Source organism: Pholcus phalangioides, unplaced genomic scaffold (assembly GCF_987345545.1).
Source record: "Pholcus phalangioides strain wild (caught in Gottingen) unplaced genomic scaffold, Ppha-v1.0 ptg000007l_1, whole genome shotgun sequence".
Taxonomy (NCBI): domain Eukaryota; kingdom Metazoa; phylum Arthropoda; class Arachnida; order Araneae; family Pholcidae; genus Pholcus; species Pholcus phalangioides.
This window is the reverse complement of record NW_028301600.1, coordinates 15,863,522-15,887,439: the sequence shown is the minus strand read 5'-3', so window position 1 is coordinate 15,887,439 and position 23,918 is coordinate 15,863,522. Positions and strand designations below refer to the sequence as shown.

The 23,918-nt window shown below is 34.5% G+C and overlaps 1 protein-coding gene across 3 annotated transcripts in view; it reads left to right on the top strand.

Moving 5' to 3' along the window:
* The first annotated feature begins 38 nt into the window (after positions 1 to 38).
* LOC149084976 (solute carrier family 35 member E2A-like) overlaps positions 39 to 23,918 on the top strand; it is a 40,056-nt gene continuing 16,176 nt past the window's right edge. The window contains exons 1-6 of one of the 3 annotated variants that reach the window (XM_089232718.1): positions 39 to 131; positions 5,869 to 6,194; positions 6,965 to 7,100; positions 14,923 to 15,171; positions 16,508 to 16,561; positions 17,804 to 18,007. In XM_089232718.1, the coding sequence (XP_089088844.1) occupies positions 5,897 to 6,194; positions 6,965 to 7,100; positions 14,923 to 15,171; positions 16,508 to 16,561; positions 17,804 to 18,007 (941 nt within the window). In that variant the 5' untranslated portion in view covers positions 39 to 131; positions 5,869 to 5,896. Of the gene's footprint in view, positions 141 to 255; positions 366 to 5,868; positions 6,195 to 6,964; positions 7,101 to 14,922; positions 15,172 to 16,507; positions 16,562 to 17,803; positions 18,008 to 23,918 lie in introns of those variants that run through there. The other 2 variants (XM_089232720.1, XM_089232719.1) reach the window with 2 other exon arrangements.

Sequence of the window (23,918 nt, the reverse complement as noted above, 5' to 3'; positions counted from 1 at the left end):
ATATGGAAAGGTGTAGAATGCTTTCGCTAGTGTTGTTTACATCCATTGAAATGGATTTTCTGGACTCGTTTCTCTTTTTATTTTGAGAGCTTGCGTGTGTTCAGTAGAGCGGTTTGAGGAATGATGATTGAGTAAGCAATGTAATTGTTCTTATCCCATTCATTGATTGCATCATTTGTTTTATTGACAAATGATTGAAATTTGTTGAAACCTTTACAGTTTTGTTAATTAATACAGAGACATATTCTATTTCGCCGGTGTCCTTTGAGTAACGTGTCAATAGACTTTGACAGATCAAGCAATTTATATAATTTTTTTCAGTGTCTAATCAATCTAGAGAATCCAAATATTGAATGAAACAATTGGTATGAATAATATATAATCTTTTTATCCTATCAAAGACGTATTACTGTGATTTTTCTCGTTCAAAAATTATGAACTGCATTTAATTCACTAATTTGAGTTTCACAAGTTGTAACAACTCCAGCTGTGAAAAAAATCTATTTTTCATTTATTATTATTTTATTTTTACACTCATTAACAATTGGGTCACTAAAAATATCTACATGCTTTGAACAATTTTCTTTTTCTAATCCCCTTTTGTATTAGATTCTGTGACTTATTTGATTGTTTTAAGATTTTGTAATTTGTTTTTGAGATTAACTGCATTTCGATCACTGCATATCGTTATTTTTGTGGTATTGTTCAATCTTTATTATGATGGTTGAGTCATGAATCTTTTTGCTACAACAATAACCTGACTTTTGTTTCAAATCATTTCTTGCCATTTTGTAATTGAGAAGGACTTTGCATTATTTTCATCTGACCTTGTTGACAGTATCACAACTCTCTTTACCTCTCTCTCTGCCAGTAAAACTTTTCATGATGCCTGTAGTAACCAGATGGAGGTTCAGGGTTCAATGTTGTCATTTATCTGAGCTAATATATGAATCATATTGTTGCTTTTCTCAATGAATATATAGACGATAACTTGAGCATAATTTTGTTAAAGAAAACTTTTGACAATGAATTTCTAACTTGTAAAATATTCAGCTGACTTTCATTTCCGAGTTCTGTAGAAAAATAATGGAACTAATCAATGGTTTTGAAGAATCAAACTACTTATTAGTGCATGTTTTGTGGAGTAAGTTAGTAGACTTGAAATCTCTTGAGTGTTAATTTCAAGTGTATTACAAATGGGAATGGTGGGAATTGGTGAAAAGCATATTATTATGCTGAAAACACACATGGCAGCAGCAGAGATGATTTTAAATATAAATTGATTCTACACATATATGACATCTAACACAACAAATGAAGCTGACCAGCATATAGGTGGACTATTCTGTCCACCCAAAGCCGCGACAACACCTTCATTATCTTTAAACACAAATTTACTATTAGAAAGCTTCTTCAAAATGCCCGTTTTTAAATTTTAAAACTTTTTTGTGTGTGTATACGAGTAAATGAAATTTTTTTTACTTGAAATACAATATGCAGAAACTGATATTTGGAAAGAAAAGTGATTTGTCTCCTCTGGGAATCGAACCCGGATCCCCTTGCATACCGAGCAAGTGTGCTAACCAGTAAACCAGAGAGACACTTTTCAATTCTTTATAACACATTATTAGCGTGAAGCGCTGAGTGGAGTCATAGCATGTTATAAGGAATTGAAAAGTGTGTCTCTGGTGTATTGGTTAGCACACTTTTGCCCAATATGCAAGGGGACCCAGGTTCGATTCCCGGAGGAGACAAATCACTTTCCTTTCCAAATATCAGTTTCGGCATAACATCCAGAAAATTCAATTTCTCAGTATATTTCAGGCCAAAAAAATACCATTTCTTCATACAATATGTTTTATTTTTACTTATTTTTTTTGCAAATAAATATAAAATTTTTCATTCGAAATTTTTTTCGCGACTACAGTCAGACCTCTCTTTCTCAAAAAACTATATCACAAAAAATAAAAAAATTCCTGCATTTATTGTACTAAATCAATGTATTTTCCCTCTCTGTTTTGAAGTAATTTTCAAGAAACTCTATCTCGAAGGCCAAGCCAAATTGATGGCAAAAAGAAATTATTATTCATATTACAGCCTATTGTGTCGATTGATCCTGTCAATCATAGGTAGATACTATGACTGATGGGGAGGAGAGGGAATGCCATATGGAGGGCTTGTTCGTTCGGCATGGTGATAAGCCAGCCAGCAGGATTTTCAAAATTACTTCAAGAAAGCTGCGAGTTTAGGATCAGATCTGGTGGTTCACTTGAATTTCAACGAATCTCAGAACAATGTTTAAGATGAAATTTCAGAGCATTATGGCATTACTAAAAAACACTTGAAACTAGAAATTTCATTTTCCAATTTTATGGAAATGGACATGTTCACTATAAACTTGTCAGCACTTTGACTGATATCAAAATTATTTTTGAATGTATGGCTGATTCGGGTGATGAAAATACAGCAGAGGATGCTCCAGAGGAATTAGGAAAAAAGTAACAGTAAAAAATGCTGATCACGCTCTGTAAAAACGCTGTGCTGTTTTCTGGAGCAAGCTCAGAAGATTGGGCCCTGAAATATTTGCAGCTCTTGCTAGTATCAATGAAATTGTAAGGCTAACAAAAAAAAAAAAACTATATGCATAAATCTAAGTTTACAGATTATTTTGGATAGGTATGTAAATAAAATTGAATTGAACAAAAAAAAAAATCAAACCTATTACAAATACACAAGGCAACTTGAGCAAAATGCTCAATGAGGTGGTTGGATATAGTGTGATTCAATATTTATTTTTTAACTTAATTAATAATTTCATTAGTATGTAGTAAAATATAGTATAGTATTTTTAGCTCCCTTATCAATCCAATTTCTTGCCATTTTTTACGTGTTTTTCCTTTCTTACTAAAAAACCCTTTATTTTTTGAAAACTATCTCAAAATTTTTTTCTGTCCCGCCAGTTTCAAGATAGAGATTTGACTATAAATACTAAAATTTCTGATTTAAAATTTTTGCAAAATTTCGAATATTTTTTAATGAAATTTACATAGCTCTCATAATGCATGGCCCTCCCCACACTGCCCTGAGACCAAGTGCATAGGGAGCTTTATGATAATGAGGTTTGGTATGATGATTATTGAGAGTAAGTACAGTAGAGTCTCGTTTATCTGACCTTCCATATTATCCGACATACCTCCGCACCACAAAACCGCAGCAATCAGCAACAAAAACTGCAAGTTGCGAGCGTAGTCTATATTTTGTTGCTCCCGACTCTACCGCAGCTAATTAGTTACTAGACTGTACAGTGATGTGCTCATCTACACCCGTGTTTCTCAACCGCAGGCCGCAACCCAGTATTGGGTCCTATTAGCATACTTGCCAACTGTTAAGATTTTACCATATTCAGTACGATTTTAGCAAGTTAATGTGATTATACACTTTTGCTTCTAAAAATATGATTTTTACTGAATCGGTAATATTGAAGTTTTTCTGCTTATGTTGCAATCTGAGTGGCATTAGAATCATCGATAGTCTGTTGGTCGACATCACTCCCTAGAACCTAGTCAAAAATTCCTATGCAGTGAGAAACAGTGGAATACCGCTTGGGGGTTTTCGCAGTAGCTTTACTGATGCGGTTTATGCGCCAAAACGATGTCTCAACCCACCTATATATTAGACAGTATACTGAGTGATGCACCAATCCTTTAGCATCCGTTTGATGGATTGGTATTTTTCCGAAATTTGCATGCCATCCTAACCCTTTATAGTTTCATTTTATTTAACCCATTTTATTTTTTTAATTCAGGCCGAATTTTCTAAATGAACTAGTGGGAAAAATTGAGTTCATAATTCACATATTTTTTATAGATTTACAATAATGAACCATTATTTTTTCGATATTTGAGTATTGTCGAAATTTCACAATGTCTGAAATATAGAATTACTTTTTATTGTTTAGTTATTCAGGGTCAAGAGTTTTCAGGATTTTTGGAAATTTTCGACAAAAAATAATGCACTTGATTCCAGTGTGATATTATTCTATTACCTATATAATGTTCCATTAATATCAATCATTCAGGCGACTAAAATTTTGAGTTATGAATATCAGATGGTTTTCAACACTTTAGTATTCATCTAATGAATTTTTATTTTTTTTTATGTTTCACATGATCAGGGGACTGCGTGTCCCAGTGAGTGAAATCATATTTTATTTTAGATGAAACAGTAGTGCAAAAATGTTAAAAGATAGACAAGAGAACAAATTTATACTGATCTGTTGTCTTCCTGAGAATGTGGTTTTTTTTAAAGTAAGCCATATATTTTCTCATGCGGCAATTACTTTTTCTGGTTATAATTATGATTTCCTCCTTATAAATTTTAGTATGGGGTACCCCCTTCTTTCCCCCCCCCCCCATAAATTGGAAAATGGGCCACGTTACACTTTTTTAGGGATAGAGTACAATTTTTTTTCTTCTGAGGTGGCAGGTTTTCATTAATCACACCATGCTGTGAGCGATTTGCAGTTTCATTTTCCCATTGATTTCTCATTAGTTCTGTATATGACCGGGCCATTCACTTATGCAAAAGAGATTTACCGGACCGTGGGCTTCCAAAGGTTGAGAACCACTGGTCTACAGTATGAAATAACTGATGAAGAATTGTTGCTATTGCCATTTGCGATGACAACAAAATTGAAGATCAAGCACCAACTCTTGCACCAACTCCGAATTTCATACAACGACAGTTAAGGTTCTAGAAACTGCAATTAATAGGGCTAATATTTCTTCAAGAAATAGTCACAAGAAATCAAAGCTGGAATTTGTGGATTTGGAAGTAATATGGTAGACTAATCTGGCACTTATCATACCAGAGTATACTAGATTACCGAAATCACTGAATTACTGGAAGTCAATTGAGAAAGTCGATTCAAATAATGTAAACTTTCGTTTATAGACATGTTTTCCTCTTCCATAACTCAAAGAAAACCTGCCTAAAAAATGTCATTACTGGGTGAGCCGGACGAGAGATCGTACAGATTATTGAGGGACTTGTACGTGAATAAATGTGAATTTTTGCACTTGAAAAAAATAGGACTACTACCCGTGGAGCAAAACGTGTTCAATCATATATAAAAACAACAGCAATGGTAGGCCTACATTTAAACACAAAAAAAATAAAAAAAAATAAATAAAATCTTTTTTTCTTTCAGTGAAAAATTTAGGTGAAAACAATCATTTCAAATACAAAATAAATAAAAATTTATTTTAATATGACTTTAAAATTCAGTTTATGAATTCGTAACACCCGGGGGGGGGGGAAAAGAAGTGTTCTAAATGTAAAAATTGACTCTGATGTACAGTGCAAGCCCCCAAAATTACTTTACGTTCAGTCTTTTTTAGATCATAATCTTATAATTACAACTGTGAATATCTTTACAATAATTTGTATTTCTATAAATTTTTATTGCAGGGATTTATATAAAAAAAGTTTTTTTAAAAAATTATCTGCAATTTTCTTTAACTGATTGGGCTTGGGAACTAGGCCTACTTGGTCAATTGCAATGGATGACTATAGCTGCTCTGAGTTTTTCTCATCTTCATCTATAGGGACTTGTACTATTTGAGTTACTTTGAATTAGGCTGGGATTGAACTATAAAAGTTTGATAAAATTCTTTTACAAAATGTAAAAAAAATCAACCAATAAGCCTATTGGTTACATTTGTTCGAATGTAACTGATGCTCTTTTTGGTCACATTTTTCAAGTTCGTAAATTTATGAAACTTTATAGTGTAATCCTGACCTTACTCATGAAATTAAATTTCAAACAATGTAGTATGCAAATTTTTATTAATAATCTCTCGCCCACAGCATTAGCCTTTCCACTTTTTGAAGAAGAATGGAAGCAGAAAAGTCTTCTTCACCTAGAACTAAGTGCTCAAAAGAAATACTCCCACCACAATCAACTTTGGAAAATAAAAACGATATCAATGTGACAACACGGAAGTCTTCACCTACTAAGTGTCCCTCCAACCACAATGAAGTCTCGGAGATGACAGCCCTTGTTGAAGAAAAAAATGTGATGTTATCTCAAAAGGCGATTGTGTGTCTTCTTTTATGGTATTGCTTCAGCGTTTCCACTTTGTTTTTAAACAAATACATTCTGTCTTTTGCTCATGGTGAGCCAACAGTTTTAGGTATGCCCTTAGTACCATTATTGTTCTTTTCAATCATTATTATGCTGATAATGGACAATTTTAAAAATGTATTATGTCTCTTCTTATTTAGTATCAGTGAAGTTTAGGTGAAGTAGTATGTGTCTAGAAAAGAATTAAGCAAAACTTATTAATATAAAGCAAACTCTTGCACACTTGGATTTGACAAATCTGAAAAAAAATTAGGTGCCAGCTCTAAATTTCAAGCCAAGTATTTTTTCACATTTTGTTTCTTCAAGTTGCTTCAAATACAACAGATAAAAAAATCATTTTTTTTAAAAATAATGATTTTAGAAAATAATTAATATAATTACAGATAGAAAAAAATATCACTTTCAAAAGTGTAAACAATTGTGGAATTTTTAAGAGAAAATATTCTAGACGTTCTTTATAATCCAGCAGAAGTACAAAACTGTTATTTTTAAAACATTAAAAAAAATTTGAATAAAATTTTATTAAATGGTTAATTATTAACATAGTTTTGTGGTTGTAGTCAACTTTCATTAATGGTGTTATTTCACAAAACAACAAAATAGATAACGAGAAATTTATTCATACGGAGGGGAGATACAACCTTGTTGAGTGCGGGTAGAAAGACCAATGACTTCTTTTCTTCCTCCCCGGAAGCATGCGCTTTCTCAAGACTATCGCAGCACTACAGTGGTAATATTAATATTCATATAATGATTATTTGCCATCAGAGTTACATTTGTCACTTTATGGCATCAATAATGTTTTTCTGATATTTTTAGGTTCATCTCAACTGTTTTTGTGCAGTATTTGTGGATATGTGCAGGTTAATTATACATGCGGTATTTACAAAAGTGCAAAATGGGAAAGAAATCCTAACCATTTCTATAAGAACATGCTGATTGTAGGAACTTTAAGGTAGCAATTCTCTAAATTTTGATTTATATCATGTATAACCATATTTGCTCAAAAGAATACTTATTTTCATTTTAGTATGTTGTTATGAGAAAAGAATGGAAATAATTGGATAGAGGGCAGTTGCAAAAGCATAAATAATTTTGCTGTGATTTCTTTACCGTTTCAAGATAGTAGGCATATTAATAATGCCAAACTGGGAGATATTCTTACCAACATTCTAAGTTTGGTGATACTGCTTTTATAAAAATACATTAAGCTATTTTATTCTCAGCCAGTAATATTTAAAGTTTATTATAAATACTGTAGCAGTTCTGTACTGGAACTTGTATATACCCGTGCATAAGCCAAGTTATTTTTGTTCAGAAAACTTTTCGTGTATTGGGAGGGATGGTGGGTCAGTTTTTGAGGAAAAAATTTCAGCCCAAATTTTTTATTAACACCCCCCCCCCCCCCATAGTGAAGTGCACTAATTCTGGCTGGCAAAGTGGGTTCAACTCAGCCCACAAAAAAACATGTTTCAGTATCATGGTGGCTTCCCTGACCTATCGATACACTGAAACCCTTACAAGTTCAACACAATTTATGGTTATAGCAATACAAGATCCTCCTCATGTACTGAGAGGCCCAGAGACAGTGCCCAGTCGAGTCCCTACATTAAGACAGTCTTACAAATACAACGCCACAACAGGCAAAATGCCCAACGAGGTGGCTGAGAAAAAAATTCCCATAACAAAAATATGATGTCATATATTTCAAAAATACAGCAACCCAATTAAAAACACAATCACAAAAATTATAAACAATATATACACATTATAAAATATTATACAATGCCCATAAAGAATATTATGGTTGTCTTATTCTAAGTATGGATAGCTTCTCGATTTACCCCAACATGCTTATCATATTTCTTTTTAAACGTGTCAATTATGTTACAATTTACTACCTCCGGGGGTAAGCTATTCCATTTATTAACAACCCTATTAGAGAAAAATTCCCTGCAACACCATAACCTTGCATTGTCCCTTACCAATCTATACTAGTGTCCCCTTGTAAAAGCAGTCGAATGGCAGTGTACTAAAAGTTCATGGTCAAAGTCAAAGGGGTTTGCAAAAACAAAAGTATCAATCCACACAGCTTGATAATTACAAAAGTTTGTGGCCCACAAAGAGTAGCCATCTCTTATAACCAGCTACCAGACTAAACATTTTCTACAACCATGCCGTTTTGCCCTTGCTATGGTCATTGATAAGATAGAAAAACGTTTTAATGCTGTTTCATAAAGTATGCGAGGATCCGGGTTTGAACCCCACAGTGGTGGTCGGCTGAATTTGGTTTTCTGTGGTTCCCAACTTCAAGGCGTGAATGCGAGCCAATCTCCCCGTTAGAAAGTCTCGCCACAGAGAGCAACAGGCCTGCAACGTTACCAATATTCAATCATTACACTTCACTCACAATTTGAAGTATAGATGGCAGCACTGAAATATCATACACAACACTAGCTGCACACTCAGACTGTTAGGTGTATACACTCACTTTGTTCCAGACTCTGCCAGAAAGCTGGGCTGGAAGAGATCTCGGCAACGGGATAAGTCCGGTGGCAGTGACCCTGGCGTTCAGTCATTCATGTTTCATAAAGTGGAGAGTGAGTAAGAGAGAGGAAGAAAAGTATTTGGCAGGTTTTGATTATTTTTCATTGTGTAAAAATAACTTTTTATACCCTAGTGTGTCTAATTTTTTAGGATCGGCTTATATGCAGGTTTTAAATCTTCTATCATTTTGGTGGTCCTCAAATTAGGGTATAGACTTATACACGAACAGGCCTATACATGAGTATATATGGTACATTAAGAGACTTTTATAGATTCTTTTCTGACGTGGGAGTACAACAGAAATAGTGACAACATGACCACAGAAAAAAGATTGCTATGGCAGGGAGTATCCCCCATCAAGGGGTTAACACACCAAGTTTTTGGCAAGATATGTAAAAAGAGAGCAAGGCATTGAATGCTGCCATTCAAAACTGGCAATAAACTGTAGGTCCCAGTTTAATTAGACCATGTGCAGAAAATGACTGTTGTGTAACAAAAATTATCAAATGCTCAATAAAAATTAAGAAGTATTGTTTCTGATGTGCTTTTCACCTATAGTTTTAAGCTAGGGCTTTTTGTTAAGTAGTCAAAATGAAATACATAATAAATGTATTTTTATCCCTTGCCCCTAGTATTTTGCAACCCAGTACAGCTGAACCCTTTGTCCTTGCCTAGTGTAGCCCTGGTCATGTATGCAAAATGGAATAAATAATAACAACCTCAAGAAGGAGATTGAAATTAAATGTATATCCTTCTAATTTACAGAATACAGGGATGCAAGAGCTGCATCAATTATGCCAAACCGTACCAAAACAGTTCTCTTGCTACATGATGTGCCAAGGTGCTGAATCCCTGTGCATTTGTGGCAATTCTTATTTGTGGTATGTGGAGGTGCCATTGACACACTGTAGCACGTCAAATACCCGGAATTTAGGAAAAGGAAGCATGAAAATTTTGTTCTCGGGACGCGTTCTTTCTAAGACAAGGAAAAGGGCATGGGGACTTCCGTACAAAATTTTTTTATATTTTCCATCATTTACCATAATTGTGCTATATTGTGACCTTGGAAAGTAGTTCTACTTACTACTTTGAAGTACAAAGACCTGTACTTTTATTGGTATAACCCATGAGCTATCAAAGTCTCTGAATGAAGGGCTACATGCTGAATTTTCAGATTTCGGGAAGTTTTTTTTCTCCTGCATATTATGTACTGAAAATAATGGCAATTTTGTGGCTACCTACCTGTGTTCAAAAACAGCATACTTACGTCGTAAACTTGCTTCATTTCCCACAAGATTGCACACATGCCTTTGCGAAGAATCGAAATGGGAATTTTTTCACTCGTTTAAATTATCAAAATTTTTTGGAGATTGTTGAGAAAAAAACGAGATCTGTAAAAACTCCAGCTAAAATATCCACAGTTTTGCCATCCAGCCACTATGCAGTCGTGTGGTTATCGTCGGGAAAATCATGATTTGGTGAACTGGAGCAGCTCGAGGAAAATTACCTTTACCCATGCAGAACCTATTTTTTGCACTACTGACCATGTTGGTGGGGGGCATACTACTGTCTGTTTTTAACAATAGTCAAAGGAAGAAATTTGTACTAGGAGCATGTGTGGGCTGATTTTACATAACTTCTGTGTGATACTTATTATATATAAATGTCTTACCTTTCACACAAAACATGTTGTTGGAGAGAATGAGATGTTCGTGCCCTCTCTTCTCGTTACTCACACTTCCTCTCGTACAGAGAATCATTCTCTATCTGCAATTAAATTATTGCTGGGATGTTGCTTAACATTGTGTCACCAACAGAACTATCAACTCTGTGTGATGAATGAGTTGCACTACCATGCAAAGAATATGCAAGTAGTGACATCAGTTCAGAGAATAGATAGATATTGGACAGACTTATTTGAATTTTGTAACCTTGAAAGCAGCCCAAAGTTCAAATTTTTTCCAGTTTTGGTGAAGGCTCTTTTATCTTTAGCACATATTAACACAGACAGTGAAAGAGAGTTTGGTGTTGCCAAAAGTCTACTTGAACAGTGAAAAATCTGTCCATCCAATGCATTAATGGAATAAGATACACAAAATCAAGTGTATGAAAAATTTGAAAGTTGTCATTGAGCTGCTGAATTTCTGAAAGTGGCTCGTGATTCGTATAGAAAATATTGTAACAGGCTTCAGGCTGAGAAAACAGCAGAAAACAAAACACTTTTAATCTATTAACATGTTATGTTGAGAAATTGTTTAATTAAATAAAGTGTTATATTCTTATAATATTTTTCTCTTTTTTTGCATTTTGTTTTTAAATTTAATCATTTCTTCAAGTTCTGTGAGAAGCAAAATTTTTTTCATGGAAACCCTTATTATATTCTACACCTTTTTTGCTATTGCAGGATGAATAAAATTTTGGTGCTCACGCAGCAGAAATTCTTGCTGCCTAGGTGCATGGTGTATAATTTGAAAAAGTCTAAACTTTTTTTATTCGCCATTTCAGTAGTGAATGCTTTAGCGGTGACAGATACTTCAGAAAAAATTTAAATGGACTTTAATTTGTGAAGGAAATTTATTTAGAATTATCCGTTTTAAAACCATTTTTGACAAAACTTTTGGCATTTCACAGAAAAATTACTCCTTATATTCCAAATATATTTCGTTTTTGATCCTGCTCCAAGTTTGAAATTTCTGCTCCAAAATGGATGATGACAGGGTAGTCATTTCAACTTTTTATACGGGGGGGGGGGGGGCGGCAAAGCACATGTACTCAATGTATGTATATATATATACACCATTTTTAGTGTATTTTCAAAAGACGGGGGGGGGGGGGGCAATGGCCCCCCTGACCCCCCAAATGGCGGGTCTGGATGATGAGCACTTGCATCCCTGTTCTTTAAGTAGAGAAAAAATATATCAAATTATCGCTGAACTACAGCAGAATCTTTGCATAATAAATTTTTCCCATACTATGAAGTTTTTACTTAAATGATCACATTTCCATTAATTAGCCTCTACATTGAACTTGTTATTTTGTAAATTTTTCCGTCAAATGAAGTGATTTTGTTATATGGATACTTGATGGTATATGAGAATCAGTAATTTTTCATTAAATGTGTACAAATACAGACACAATTCAGAGTGGGAATATTATGTAGATTTAATGGTAGTTAAATGATATTCATTTTGCTTTAAATTATCAGATTAAATTTTCCTTATGCCACAGACATGAATGTGCAAATTTTCAATTTTTTGGTTTATAAAGCTGGTTGAATAACTTATTTTGCTGTTTGCAGAGAAGCCCAACTATGTACCCCCCTCTTGAAAAACATGTTACAAAACATTTTAGGAAAATGATATCCATAGGGTAATATGGTGGTAGAGTAAACATTCAAATATTTCCCAAGTGTTTTGAAATTCACACATTCATGTTTCTGGCGGGGGGACTCAGTGTGGTAAAAACGTCCACTCAGCAAAATGTAGAACTTGCTTCAAGAGGTTATTCACGAAAAGTAAAAAATAAATCCGTATTTTTAAATGCAATATTTACCAAGATATTGAAAATGTAAAATTACTAGAATTTGGCAACTTTTACTTATTAGCTAGTTTGTATTGGCTGAAAATCTCCATTTTTAGGGACTGCACACAAATGGCATGTTTCCTTATTTTTTTTTATTTTATTTAGACTATTTAAAAAAAAATCATCACAGCTGGGGTGTTTGCACCCACATTAACGTGAGTCCAAGCACCCTCATAATTTATTTAGTCATTACAATTTCTGCATAACGCTCAAGCCAAGCACTTCCACAGGTCTTTGCTCCCATGCTGCTTGTGTCCCTGTATTTAACCCTTTGAGAACTGAGAAGTAAAGTGAAAATAACACAATGTGTGTGATATATACAGTGATACATGGATGTAACAATACTTTTCGGACCAGGAAAAAACAATGTTGTGAAGAGGTTATCTAAAAATCGAGAGGTGGTATTATCATTAGTCATCACCAAATCTCTTCTGATTTGGCGTTGTTTGTACTACCATAAAATGCATTTATAAGCATTCATTCACAACAAAAAGTTATAATTGACTAATGACTAATAAAATTCAGTTGGTGGTTCCACACTATAAAGTGGTTTACTGCACAGCACTTTTGTGTACTACACAGAAAGTAATGCCATGGCAACTTCATTAACACTTTAGGAGGGTGCAACATACCAATATTATTAAACTCTCTTGAAAGAAAAATCATTGATGAGGAATTAAAAAATATGTTGAGGGGGATTTTGAGTGAAATATAAATAAAATATCATTGTGTGTGTGTGGATTTTGAAAGATCAAAAAAATATCCCTAGAGTAGTATCGTGCACACATACAGACAGACAGACAGAGTATCGAGAGGAAATTATCATTAGACTACAGGCAATTCCAAACAATCCATTCCAAGGAAAAAATACTGAATGAATGAATGCCAGAACTTTGCCACTGGACTTATCCCTTTGCCGAGATCTCTTCCAGTCCAGCTTAGTGGCGGAGTTTGGAACACTTTATTTTGTGTCAAAAAAAAAAAAAACATACAAAATTTTTACAACATATTTTCTCTGTGTAATTGAGTACTGTCGTGATTAACAAATTTTGTGGTGATTACAAACGAGATGGGGTTGGGAGTTGGAGAAAAGTTTCGGGGGTTTCGTTATAAGATGGATGAATGTACACATAGTAAGATGGAGGTATATTTTAAAGGCAATTGGAGGGGGGCCCATGCCATCTCATCTGTTATCTTACACTTGCCATATTATATACACAGGATACAAAAAAAAAAAAAAAAATGAAACAAGAATCTTATACACAGGATACAAAAAAAAAAAAACGAAATGAGAATCATTTCACAGGATGAAAAAAAAAAATTGTGTGGGGGAATATATACAATTAGGGATCACCCGTGCCATCTCGCTTAGCACCTTATTCGGTGAGCAACATGAATACGACAGTATGAGCACGCACGTGTGTTATGGACATACATGAAATGCATGAAGAACTTAAATAGAGGAAAGAGAAATACACATATACATACATTTATATATATATAACTGCCAGGTCAAGTCATCTCTCTCTAAACCTATTTTGGTGAGCAGTTTGGGATTAGTTTAAATGAGGGATTGTCTGGAGAGAGCCTTAGCTAAGGATCAGCTTTGGTCTTGTTGTTTTGGTTGACTTGCTCTGGCTGATTATATTTATACTTAAGAAAAAAAGAATATATATAAAATAAAAACTACATGCAGTGTGTGTGTGTGGTTATTATGAAGCCATTTGTGTCCTCCCGCCTAGCACCCCCACTAGAATAGCGGAATGAATGACACTTGTGGTTATCACATTTACATCATTGTCAATGGAATGTCATAAAAATTCTTGTTCGGGTCCCGTTTATACATGCTATATCTTGTACATGTAATAGTTATGTATTATTAGTGGCAGCCGTGTGGATATGATTTTTTTTAAAATCTATTTCTGTTTTTTCCCCTTATTTTCTTAATTTTTATTGCAAAATATGTGTAGTACAGGGTTGGACTAATCCCAGCAGCCAAGGCGCCATGGTGACTAAGAAATTGGTATTGGTGCCTAAAATTTTCTTTGTGTAGTTACTAAATTGCAGGCTGAGATCAGCCCAAAATGTTTGGAATTTATAACAGCATATCTGCCAATCTGTGAAAGGGTCACTATATCCAGAAAAAGTCAAAAGAATCATTATTTTTTCTCCAGTAAAAAATTTTTTTGTACTAGATAATTTTGCTATTTGTCCAGCCCTGGTGTAGCACACACATGAAATATGAGGTCCAAACTGATAAGTGAGTGAATTAAAGTGGTATTTCTGGAGGATTTTCTTCTATATTTATCAAACTTACCAATGCAATTTGGAAATTATGCATAATTCCCGGTGAAAGTGATGAATTTATCAAAATTTTGAGACGAATGGTGTTAATGCATGATAACCAGTGATTATGCATAATTTCTAATTTGTCACATTTACCTTAACGTATATGTTACCTTAACGTATCCCCTAACGTATTTCAAGAATATATTATACTTGTCAATATATTCTTGAAATACAAAGTTAATGATTGTAAATATTCCTGTAGATTTCATAGTTCTGTGGATGAACAATTTGAATCAGCCTGTATAGTGGAAATTTAATCCAGATTTTGGTTATTTTGATAGTGGTACCTTCATTCACAGGTTTTCTACATTGTTCCTTGGACTTGTTGCGCTGTGGTATGTTCCAGTTTCCTTTGCAGAAACTGTTAAGAGCTCTGCTCCAGTTTTCACAGTTATTCTTGCATGGTTGCTGATGGGTGAAAAGACGAGATGGCTTGTGGTCTCTTCTCTCTTCCCAGTTATGGGTGGTCTTGCATTATGCAGTGCAAATGAAATGAGTTTCAATTTCGTAGGATTCATGGCAGCAATGTCTACTAATTTGAGTGAATGGTAAATTGTAATTATGTTGAATTTTCCTATATTAAAGCTTTTGTATCAAAAAAACTTCAAGGTTGAAAAGTGATAAAAGAAAATAATTTTATTGTCAGTTAAATGTGGAACAATTTCTTATAAACAGTAATATAGCCTAAAATAAAAATGTTGTAATGCAATAAAAAAGTTAATTAAGTTATTTAAAAATTATAATGCATACAGTTAAGAGAAAGTGTGGCATGTATGTGTGTACTATTGGGTAATTTCTGAAGTTGTGGATCACTGAGTTACATGAAATCCCAATATAATTTCATTTTTGTTGTCATGCAAATGTTTACAGTTGCAGGAAATGTAAAATTTAAAGTTCTATATCACAATAGCTGAAGCAAATGGTGTTGGCAGGAAGCAGATGCAGCAGGCTTATTAAATAGTAAGGTAAAAAAGTGAGTTGTAAGGCAATGAGCAGTAGTACTCTATAATCTATTGGCTATATGAGACAGATGAAGCATGGTAAAGTATACAAAGATATGAGGAAAGATAGACATCTGCTCCAGAAAGGAACAATTTCTGAACAAGACTTTTTGTCTGTTTGCCGAAAACATATATAAAATAACATGTCCTGAGACTGACCGATTCATCAGCGCCTAGGCAAAACCACTGAAGCTATAAATATGAAATTTTGTCAGTAGTTTCATTTTATGATGTAAAGACTCACTAAGAAAGAATTTTTTTTGAAATTCGACTGGTAAGGGGATCATAAGGGAATAAAAACAGGTTATATATAGAGAAATCATGGCGAGCCGAAACCACTGAAGTTATAATTATGAAATTTGGTAAGTTTTATGACATAAAAACTAGCTGGGAAGTTTTTTTTTTTTTTAATTCGACCCCAAAGAGCATCATAAGGGGGTTCAAAGGTAACATAGAGAAATCAAACCAAGCCGAAACCTCTGGAGCTATAATTATGAAATTCTGTAAGTAGTTTTATTTCATGTTGTAAAGACGAATTAAGAAGGTTTTTTTTTACGAAGTTTGACACCTAAAAGGGGATTCAGGAGTTACATATATCCCTGCTGAGCCGAAACCGCTAAAGCTATAATTATGAAATTCGGTCAATATTTTATTTTATTATGTAGATACCTACTAAGGTGGGATTTCTGAAAATTCTATCCCAAAGGGGGTCATGAGGCATTTAAATGTTATATGGGGGAATCATAGCTGAGTAATTTGCAGATTACCAAATCCACATGTAACTGCTAATTATTCTATAAATTATGCATAATATGTTGAAAATATGAAATATATATTTTAATTGTTTTATTTATTCAACGAGTATAACATTATTTTTTTTTAGTTTGCAGAATGTATATTCAAAGAAACTTTTGAGTGGTGATAAACACAGCTACAGGTAGATATGTTTTGTTCTCGTCGCATTATGTAAACGGGTATGAACAATCTCGAAAATAACTCTACAAATATAAATAGCATTTGGCGTACACTATTTAGTCCTAAATAAGTTATATATATTTCATAATATTTAATAGACTGCAGTAAAACCTCTTTAATATACTCGGCATTCCACACAATTGTGGCAGTCTACAGAGGTGATTTTCAAATTGGGGTGAACAGGCAAAACATTTATAGGCGTTTCAAACTAATAATTTGGTACAATCAGTCAATTCATATCGTATCATATTCTTTGACCGCCTCTAAAATCTCTTCATTGAGATAGAGTGGCGGAACATAATCTGGTTAAGAGGAGGAGTTTCATCAGTTGAAATTTGGTTCAGTTTTCCAGGCCTTTCACAAAATTACTAATCAGAGAAATGGACCCTACAAATTAACAAAACCATTAATTTGGCATTTTATTTCTTTTTTGATAAATTAACTAGATTGTTTCACCTTCCACAAATTTAATAATTTTTCACAAAATGAAAGACCCTTTTCACAAAAACACTTGTATGGAAAAAGTGTGGACAGTCCCCTATACATGCAAGGAAGTTTGGTGTGCGTTTTATTCGTGATCCTAACGTATTTATATATATATATATACTGTTAGAGTTATACATGTTTAGAGAATTGAGAATTTCTGCTATCTGGCTTCCATATTGAAAGTGAAAAAGGCTTGAGTTTTCATGTTCATGTAAGTATCACATTGAAGTTGAAGAGGTGTGTATGCTCTCCATGAAGATACTTTTTTGAATGGAAGACTGGGGTACACGTGCACTTCAAAGTTGGAAAACAAAACCAACTTCAGCTGATCCACCTGCTGGATTCTCTGCAATATACAAGTCAATCACAATCTAATTTAGTTGATGTAATAGGCTGACAGCAGCCTATTACATCAACTAGATTAGAAACAGTACTTGTTAGGAAAGCTTTGGTTGTGTGTGTGCACCTGTGTCAGTCCCATAACCATTTTCATATATCATCATTTCTATGTATCATCTGTGTATACATGATATCTTTTGTTGCCTGGGCTAATTTTAAATGAGTATGACTGTATAACCATAAACATTCATGAAAAAAATAAAATAAAATCTGTGTGTAAGAGCCAAATATAAAAGAAAATATTTAACCACCCTATTTTATCAATTTATTTTTTTATATTTCAGACTAGGAACATAAATATGTGTTCAATTCTTTTCAGCCCTCCAGAATTACAGTTCTATACTGCTGTAGCATCAATTTTCATACAAATTCCAACTTTAATATTGGTGGTTGATCATGCTACTTTTCTTGTCACCTTCACATGGCACATGGGTTTGCTTTTATTAATCAATGGATTGTCATTTCACTGCCAAAGCATCACAGAGTACACTTTGCTTGGATATGTATCTCCTGTTACACACAGGTTAGTCAATTTTCTCCCCCAACTTCTGTTATTACACTGAAGAGCTAAAAAAGCTGGTAAACCTGCCTAATATCGTGTAGGGCCACAGCGAGCACGCAGAAGTGCCGCAACACGACATGGCATGGACTCGACTAATATCTGAAGTAGTGCTGGAGGTAATTGACACCACGAATCCTGCAGGGCTCTCCATAAATCCGTAGGAGTAAGAGGGGGTGGAGATCTCTTCTGAACAGCACCTTGCAAGGCATCCCAGATATGTTCAATAATGTTCATGTCTGGGGATTTTGGTGGCCAGCGGAAGTGTCTAAATTAAAAAGAGTGTTCCTGGAGCCACTTTGTAGCAATTCTGGACGTGTGGGGTGTCACATTGTCCTGCTGAAATTGTCCAAGTCCGTCGGAATGCACAATGGCCATGAATGGGTGCAGGTGATCAGACAGGATGCTTACGTACCTGCCACCTGTCAGAGTCGTATTTAGACGTATCGGGGTCCCATATCACTCCAACTGCACATGCCCCATACCATCACAGTCTCTCCACCGGCTTGAACAGTCCCCTGTTGACATGCAGGGTCCATGGATTCATGAGGTTGTCTCCATACCCGTACACGCCCATCAGCTCGAAGCAATTGGAACAGAGACTCGTCAGACCAGGCAACGTGTTTCCAGTCCTCAACAGTCCAATATCGGTTTTGTCGTGCCCAGGCGAGGCGTAAAGCTTTGTGTCGTGCAGTCATCAAGGGTACACGAGTGGGCCTTTGTCTCCGAAAGCCCATATCGATGATGTTTAGTTGAATGGTTCGCACGCCGACACTTGTTGATGGTCCAGCATTGAAATCTGCAGCAATTTGCGGAAGGGTTGCACGTCTGTCACGTTTAATAATTCTCGTCAGTCGTCGTTGGTCCCGTTCTTGCATGATCTTTTTCTGGCCGCAGCGATGTCGTAGATTCAATTTTTTACCGGATTCCCAATATTCACGATACACTCGTGAAATGGTCATACGTAAAAATCCAAATTTCATTGCTACCTCGGAGATAAAGAATCACTCACTTAAATCTTGATAACCTGCCATTGTAGCAGCAGTAACCGATCTAACAACTATGCCAGACACTTGTTGTGTTATATAGGCGTTGCCGATTGCATCATCGTACTCTGATAGGTTCCATATCTCTTTATTTGCATACGCATGGCTGTACCAGTTTTTTTGGCTCTTCAGTTTATATTGAGTCTTAGTCTTTATGGTTGATTTTTTTTGATTTTCTATGACACTTGATAGAATAAAATTATCATTAATGCACATTCATTGCCAGCATGCTAGATGTAGTGTAACCATGGAAAGATGGCCTCTGATCTTATACGATCTTCATCACAAAAAATTACGGTTCATTTTCCAGAAATGGGGGGAAAAATAACTCTAGCAGAAACCCCCTCCTGGAGGATATTTTTCTTTTTTCCCCTGTTTCTCCATACTGAAGAATGAACCTTTTTTTGTGATGAATGTCATACAAGGTCAAAGGCTATCTTTCCATGGTCACATTATTATAAAGGGTGATTACTTAATTCCCCTTGTGCCACATTTTACTGCTGCAGCCTACTGTTGTAGGGTGAAGCTTAGTCAAGCACTGCAAAGGCTATAGATCTGTATCTGTAGCAAGAAACCAGGCAACAGACATTAAGAGAGTGGCCTCTATGGCACTCCTAGACTCAGAGACTTATCCTATCTCGCCCCTCAAGCGTACATGCTGAGCACAGAACTGTAGCGTCAGATTTACTATTTCTGGTATAACTTAATGGTGGATCGGGGTGCATCTATAAGATTGCCACATTTTACTGGCAAACCGTTGATCCTAGAGGCATGCTTTCAATTGCAAACCATATCCAAATAATATGTAGAACTCATATATGTCTTTCATGTTGCAATGAGTTGTATTGTTATTAAAATAAAAATAAATTAACTTTTCATACAGACAAGTCCCTGTCCTCAAAAACCCAATTAGAAAGTTGCTGACATGTCTCTCCTGAGGCAAAAAAAAACCCCATGTTTCATTCGCAGAGATATTTGAATTTAAAAATTGGAGGAAAGTTGGGGAAAACCATAAACATTCTTAACTTTTGTGTTTTGCAGAGATGTTTGAATTCAAACATCTCTGCAAATATTGCACTTAGAAACATGGGATTTTTTTTTCCTCAGGAGAGACAGGTCAACAACTTTCTAATTGGATTTCTGAGGAAAGAGTGTCCGTATAAAAAGTCAATTTTTTATTTTGATGACTCTACAACCCCTTGCAACATGAATGATGTATCTGAGTTCTACACAATATTTGGATGCTTTTTCTAATTGGAAGTATGTGTCTAGGATCAACGGTTCGCCAGTAAAATGTAGCAAGGGTAATTAAGTAATCACCCTGTATAATTAGGATCCCCAAAGCAGAATGTTTTGCACTGTTCTGCAACAAGCCCTCGGTTGACTGCAAATGTTCTGCTGTTAAAATTCTGATAATAGTGTTTTCTAAACTTTTATTAAAATTCTTTTCGATTGCTCCGCAACATAAGTCACAGATTTCGGCATATTCTGCTTTGGGGGTTGGCACACTATTGTGGCAAAAACTTGTTTTTAAAAAGTATGAACATTTTATTCAATAATTTTTCCTCTCTCAAAAATTAAGAACTTGTTGATATAGTTCAGTGCTGACGAAAGTACAGTAGACTCTCTGTAACTTGACACAAGGATAACTCGACATCTATTATTCCCTTAGTTGGCACAATACTAATTTCAATGTAGGAAAACCTCTCTAACTTGACGCATGTTTGGCTTAACTCCGCTTAAGTTGACTACGATTTTTGTCCTTTCACCACGACTGGATTTTACAATTGGCCTTCTGTTACCAGTTCTAAGAATTTTTTGACATTGTTCGTGGGTACTTTGACAATCCTTTGTTTCTTTGTTCTCTATGATGGATCCCTTTTTTGCATTGGGGGTGGGGTATGTGAAGAATGAATGTTTGAAACCTGTTGGCTGGCTTATCATTTTAGTGGAGTTTCCAAAAAGGTCTTTCATTCTTTTCACAGTCAAAAAAAAGTGTGGATATTGTCAACATCCAATAGGGATGAAAATCTTATCTATTGGGAGTTTTGATATTGTTTGTTGTAAAGAATGTTTTCGGTGGAACTCAGTTTTACGATTTCTTGGGAAAGGAGTAAAAGAAAAAGAGCTAAAGCCTGGTTAGACGCTGAATATGTCATTTGCTTTTCATATTGAGTATCGGCGGCCGTGAATACAATGGCTCCATGCAAACTTCACACCAAGTTTAAAGTCAAAAGTTCAAATTTTGAAAAAACTAGAATCGGGTAAAACTCGCCAAAGAATATGGAGTTGCACGGAACACTATTTCAACATTTGCCAAAAACAAGGGAACAATTTTGTCAGCATTTGAATCTTCTTAAGGACCAAGCAGACTTCAGTGACGTAGAAAAAGCAACTGTTTTGTGGTTCAAATCCGCTTGATCTCACTCAATCCCATTATCTGGACCAATAATTCAAGAGAAAGCAAAGGATTTCGCAAAAAGTCTCAATCAAGGTGATTTTACTGAGAGCAGTGGATGGTTGACCCGATTCAAAGAGCGCCATGGCATTGTTTGTAAGAAAGTTTACGAGAGAGCATATCTGTATCCCAAGAAAATGTTGAAAATTGGAAGAATGATATTCTGAATGATATTCATAAACCAATGATATAGAAGGGTATAAAGATGCAGATGTGTTTAATTGTGATGAGATAGGTTTATTTTTTCGCCTTTTGCCTAACCAAACGCTTGTCTTCAAAGGCGAAAAATGTGAAGGAAGTAAAAAACACAAAGATCATTTGACAGTTCTTTTGGCTGCAAACTCAGACAGTTCTGAAAAATTGAAACTGTTAGTTATCGGAAAATTAAAAAACCTGCAGTGCTTTGAAAATGTTAACTCTTCCTGTGGACTATGATGGCAACAAAAAGGCATGGATGACATCAGAGATTTTCGAACAATGGTTGAGGAAGTTAGATAGAAAATTTTCAAGTGAGAAAATAAAAGTTTTATTTATTTTGGATAAAACTGCACAGCTCATCCAAAAATAACGGCCCTTTTTCATGGGTGGAGATGCCCCCCCCCCCAACGTCAAAGGTGAAGTTGACTGATCTAATGTATATATGCATATATGAATTATCATCGTGCCCCGCCCCATACTTCAGAGTCTATCTCCGCCTATGCCCTTTCTACAATGAAATTATACTTTTTACCACCTAATTCAACAGCACTTTCACAACCACTGGATCAAGGAATTATCCTAAGTATGAAAACTTTTTACAGAAAATTACAGACCAAAAAAATTTGTGGATGTTGGAATGGACGTAAAAATTTCTGTTTCAGATGCTATTGAAATGATTGATTCTGCATGGAAGTCAGTCACGAGTGCCATGATTCGGAACTACTTTCGTCATGTTGGGTTTTGTTCAAAGTCTTTGGAGAACGATAATTTATCCGAAGATTAATCTCAAATCACGTGTGGAGAAAGCATAAATAATGCTACAGGTGATTTTATAGAGGATGAATTTGTGAACGTTGACTTTGATCTTGTAACTTCAGGACTTTCAGAAGACGACGATATTCTAGAATCAATCAATCAAGGAGGAAGTGCTTTATGTTCCAAAGAAATAGAATCAGAAAGTTCAGATGAAGAAGTATGTGCACCATCTCGCCATGATGCATTAAAAGCTGTAGATGTGATACGTCGATTCCTACACACTCAGGAAAAAGCCGAACAATCGCGGGATAAACTGAACAATGTAGAAGAATTTTTGTTTTTTCTGTGGAAAAAAAAACAAACAAATATACTTGATTATTTTTCATGAGGTAAATTTTTTTATGTTTTGATTCTGTTATGAAACAACCCTGAATTAAAATTAATGAGAGAATTAACATTTTATTTAATCAAATTGTTTGAATGTATATAATTACGTACACAAAAACGATCAGACAAAAATTTAGAGTGAAGCCCAGCTAACTTGAGATTCGCTCAAGTCGACATGTTTGTTGATACTTTTAGGGTGTCGAGTTACCGAGAGTCTACTGTATTCATAAAATTAAAAAATAAATGAAATGTGTGTGTGTGTGAGAAGGAGTATACATATACATCATTCCCAGAAATTCCTTACCTAGGAATTCTCTTCTGAACTGTTAGTTGTAGACAAAAATTTTTCAAATGAAGCAAATATTCGTAATATAGGACTTTTATATGAAAAAAAACTAATTTTTTTTAGAAATTGCAAAGTTTAACTTTTATATTTTTCCCCAAGCCCATAGTCATATCTAAAAAAAAATTTGCCTATATACTGCAAGATACAAAGGTAAAAGTTTTTTTTAATAAAGGGGTAAAAGTATTTTGACTAAATAAGTTTCATCGCCATACAACAAAAATTATGAGAGGTTTTTAGTTTCAATGTTAAAAAAATTAAAAAAAAATATTTTTTTGCTTGAAGGCCATCTTTTTGCTTGTTATCAAAGGGATTGATGCAAAAAATATTAATTGGAATGATCAGAGGCGGACTCTTTTCCTCCTTTAATATCACTCGATCTTATTTATTTGTAATTCACTAGTAAGTGAAATTCTGTTATAGTTTTGATGTTAAGTTCTGATATAGTTTTATAGTTAATAAAATTAATCACATGGTTGCAAAAAATTAATTTATTAAATTTTATTGATAATTTCTTTTTAAAACAGTGAAACATCAATCATAATCACATAATGTATTGACATCAAAGACCTATTTGAAACCCATATCTCATTATTTAGTCAAATAGGAATTTGACATCTGTATTTTGCTGTTCAACGTGTGGACAACCTCCACTGAAACTTGAAAATTTAATATCTTGCCACTATT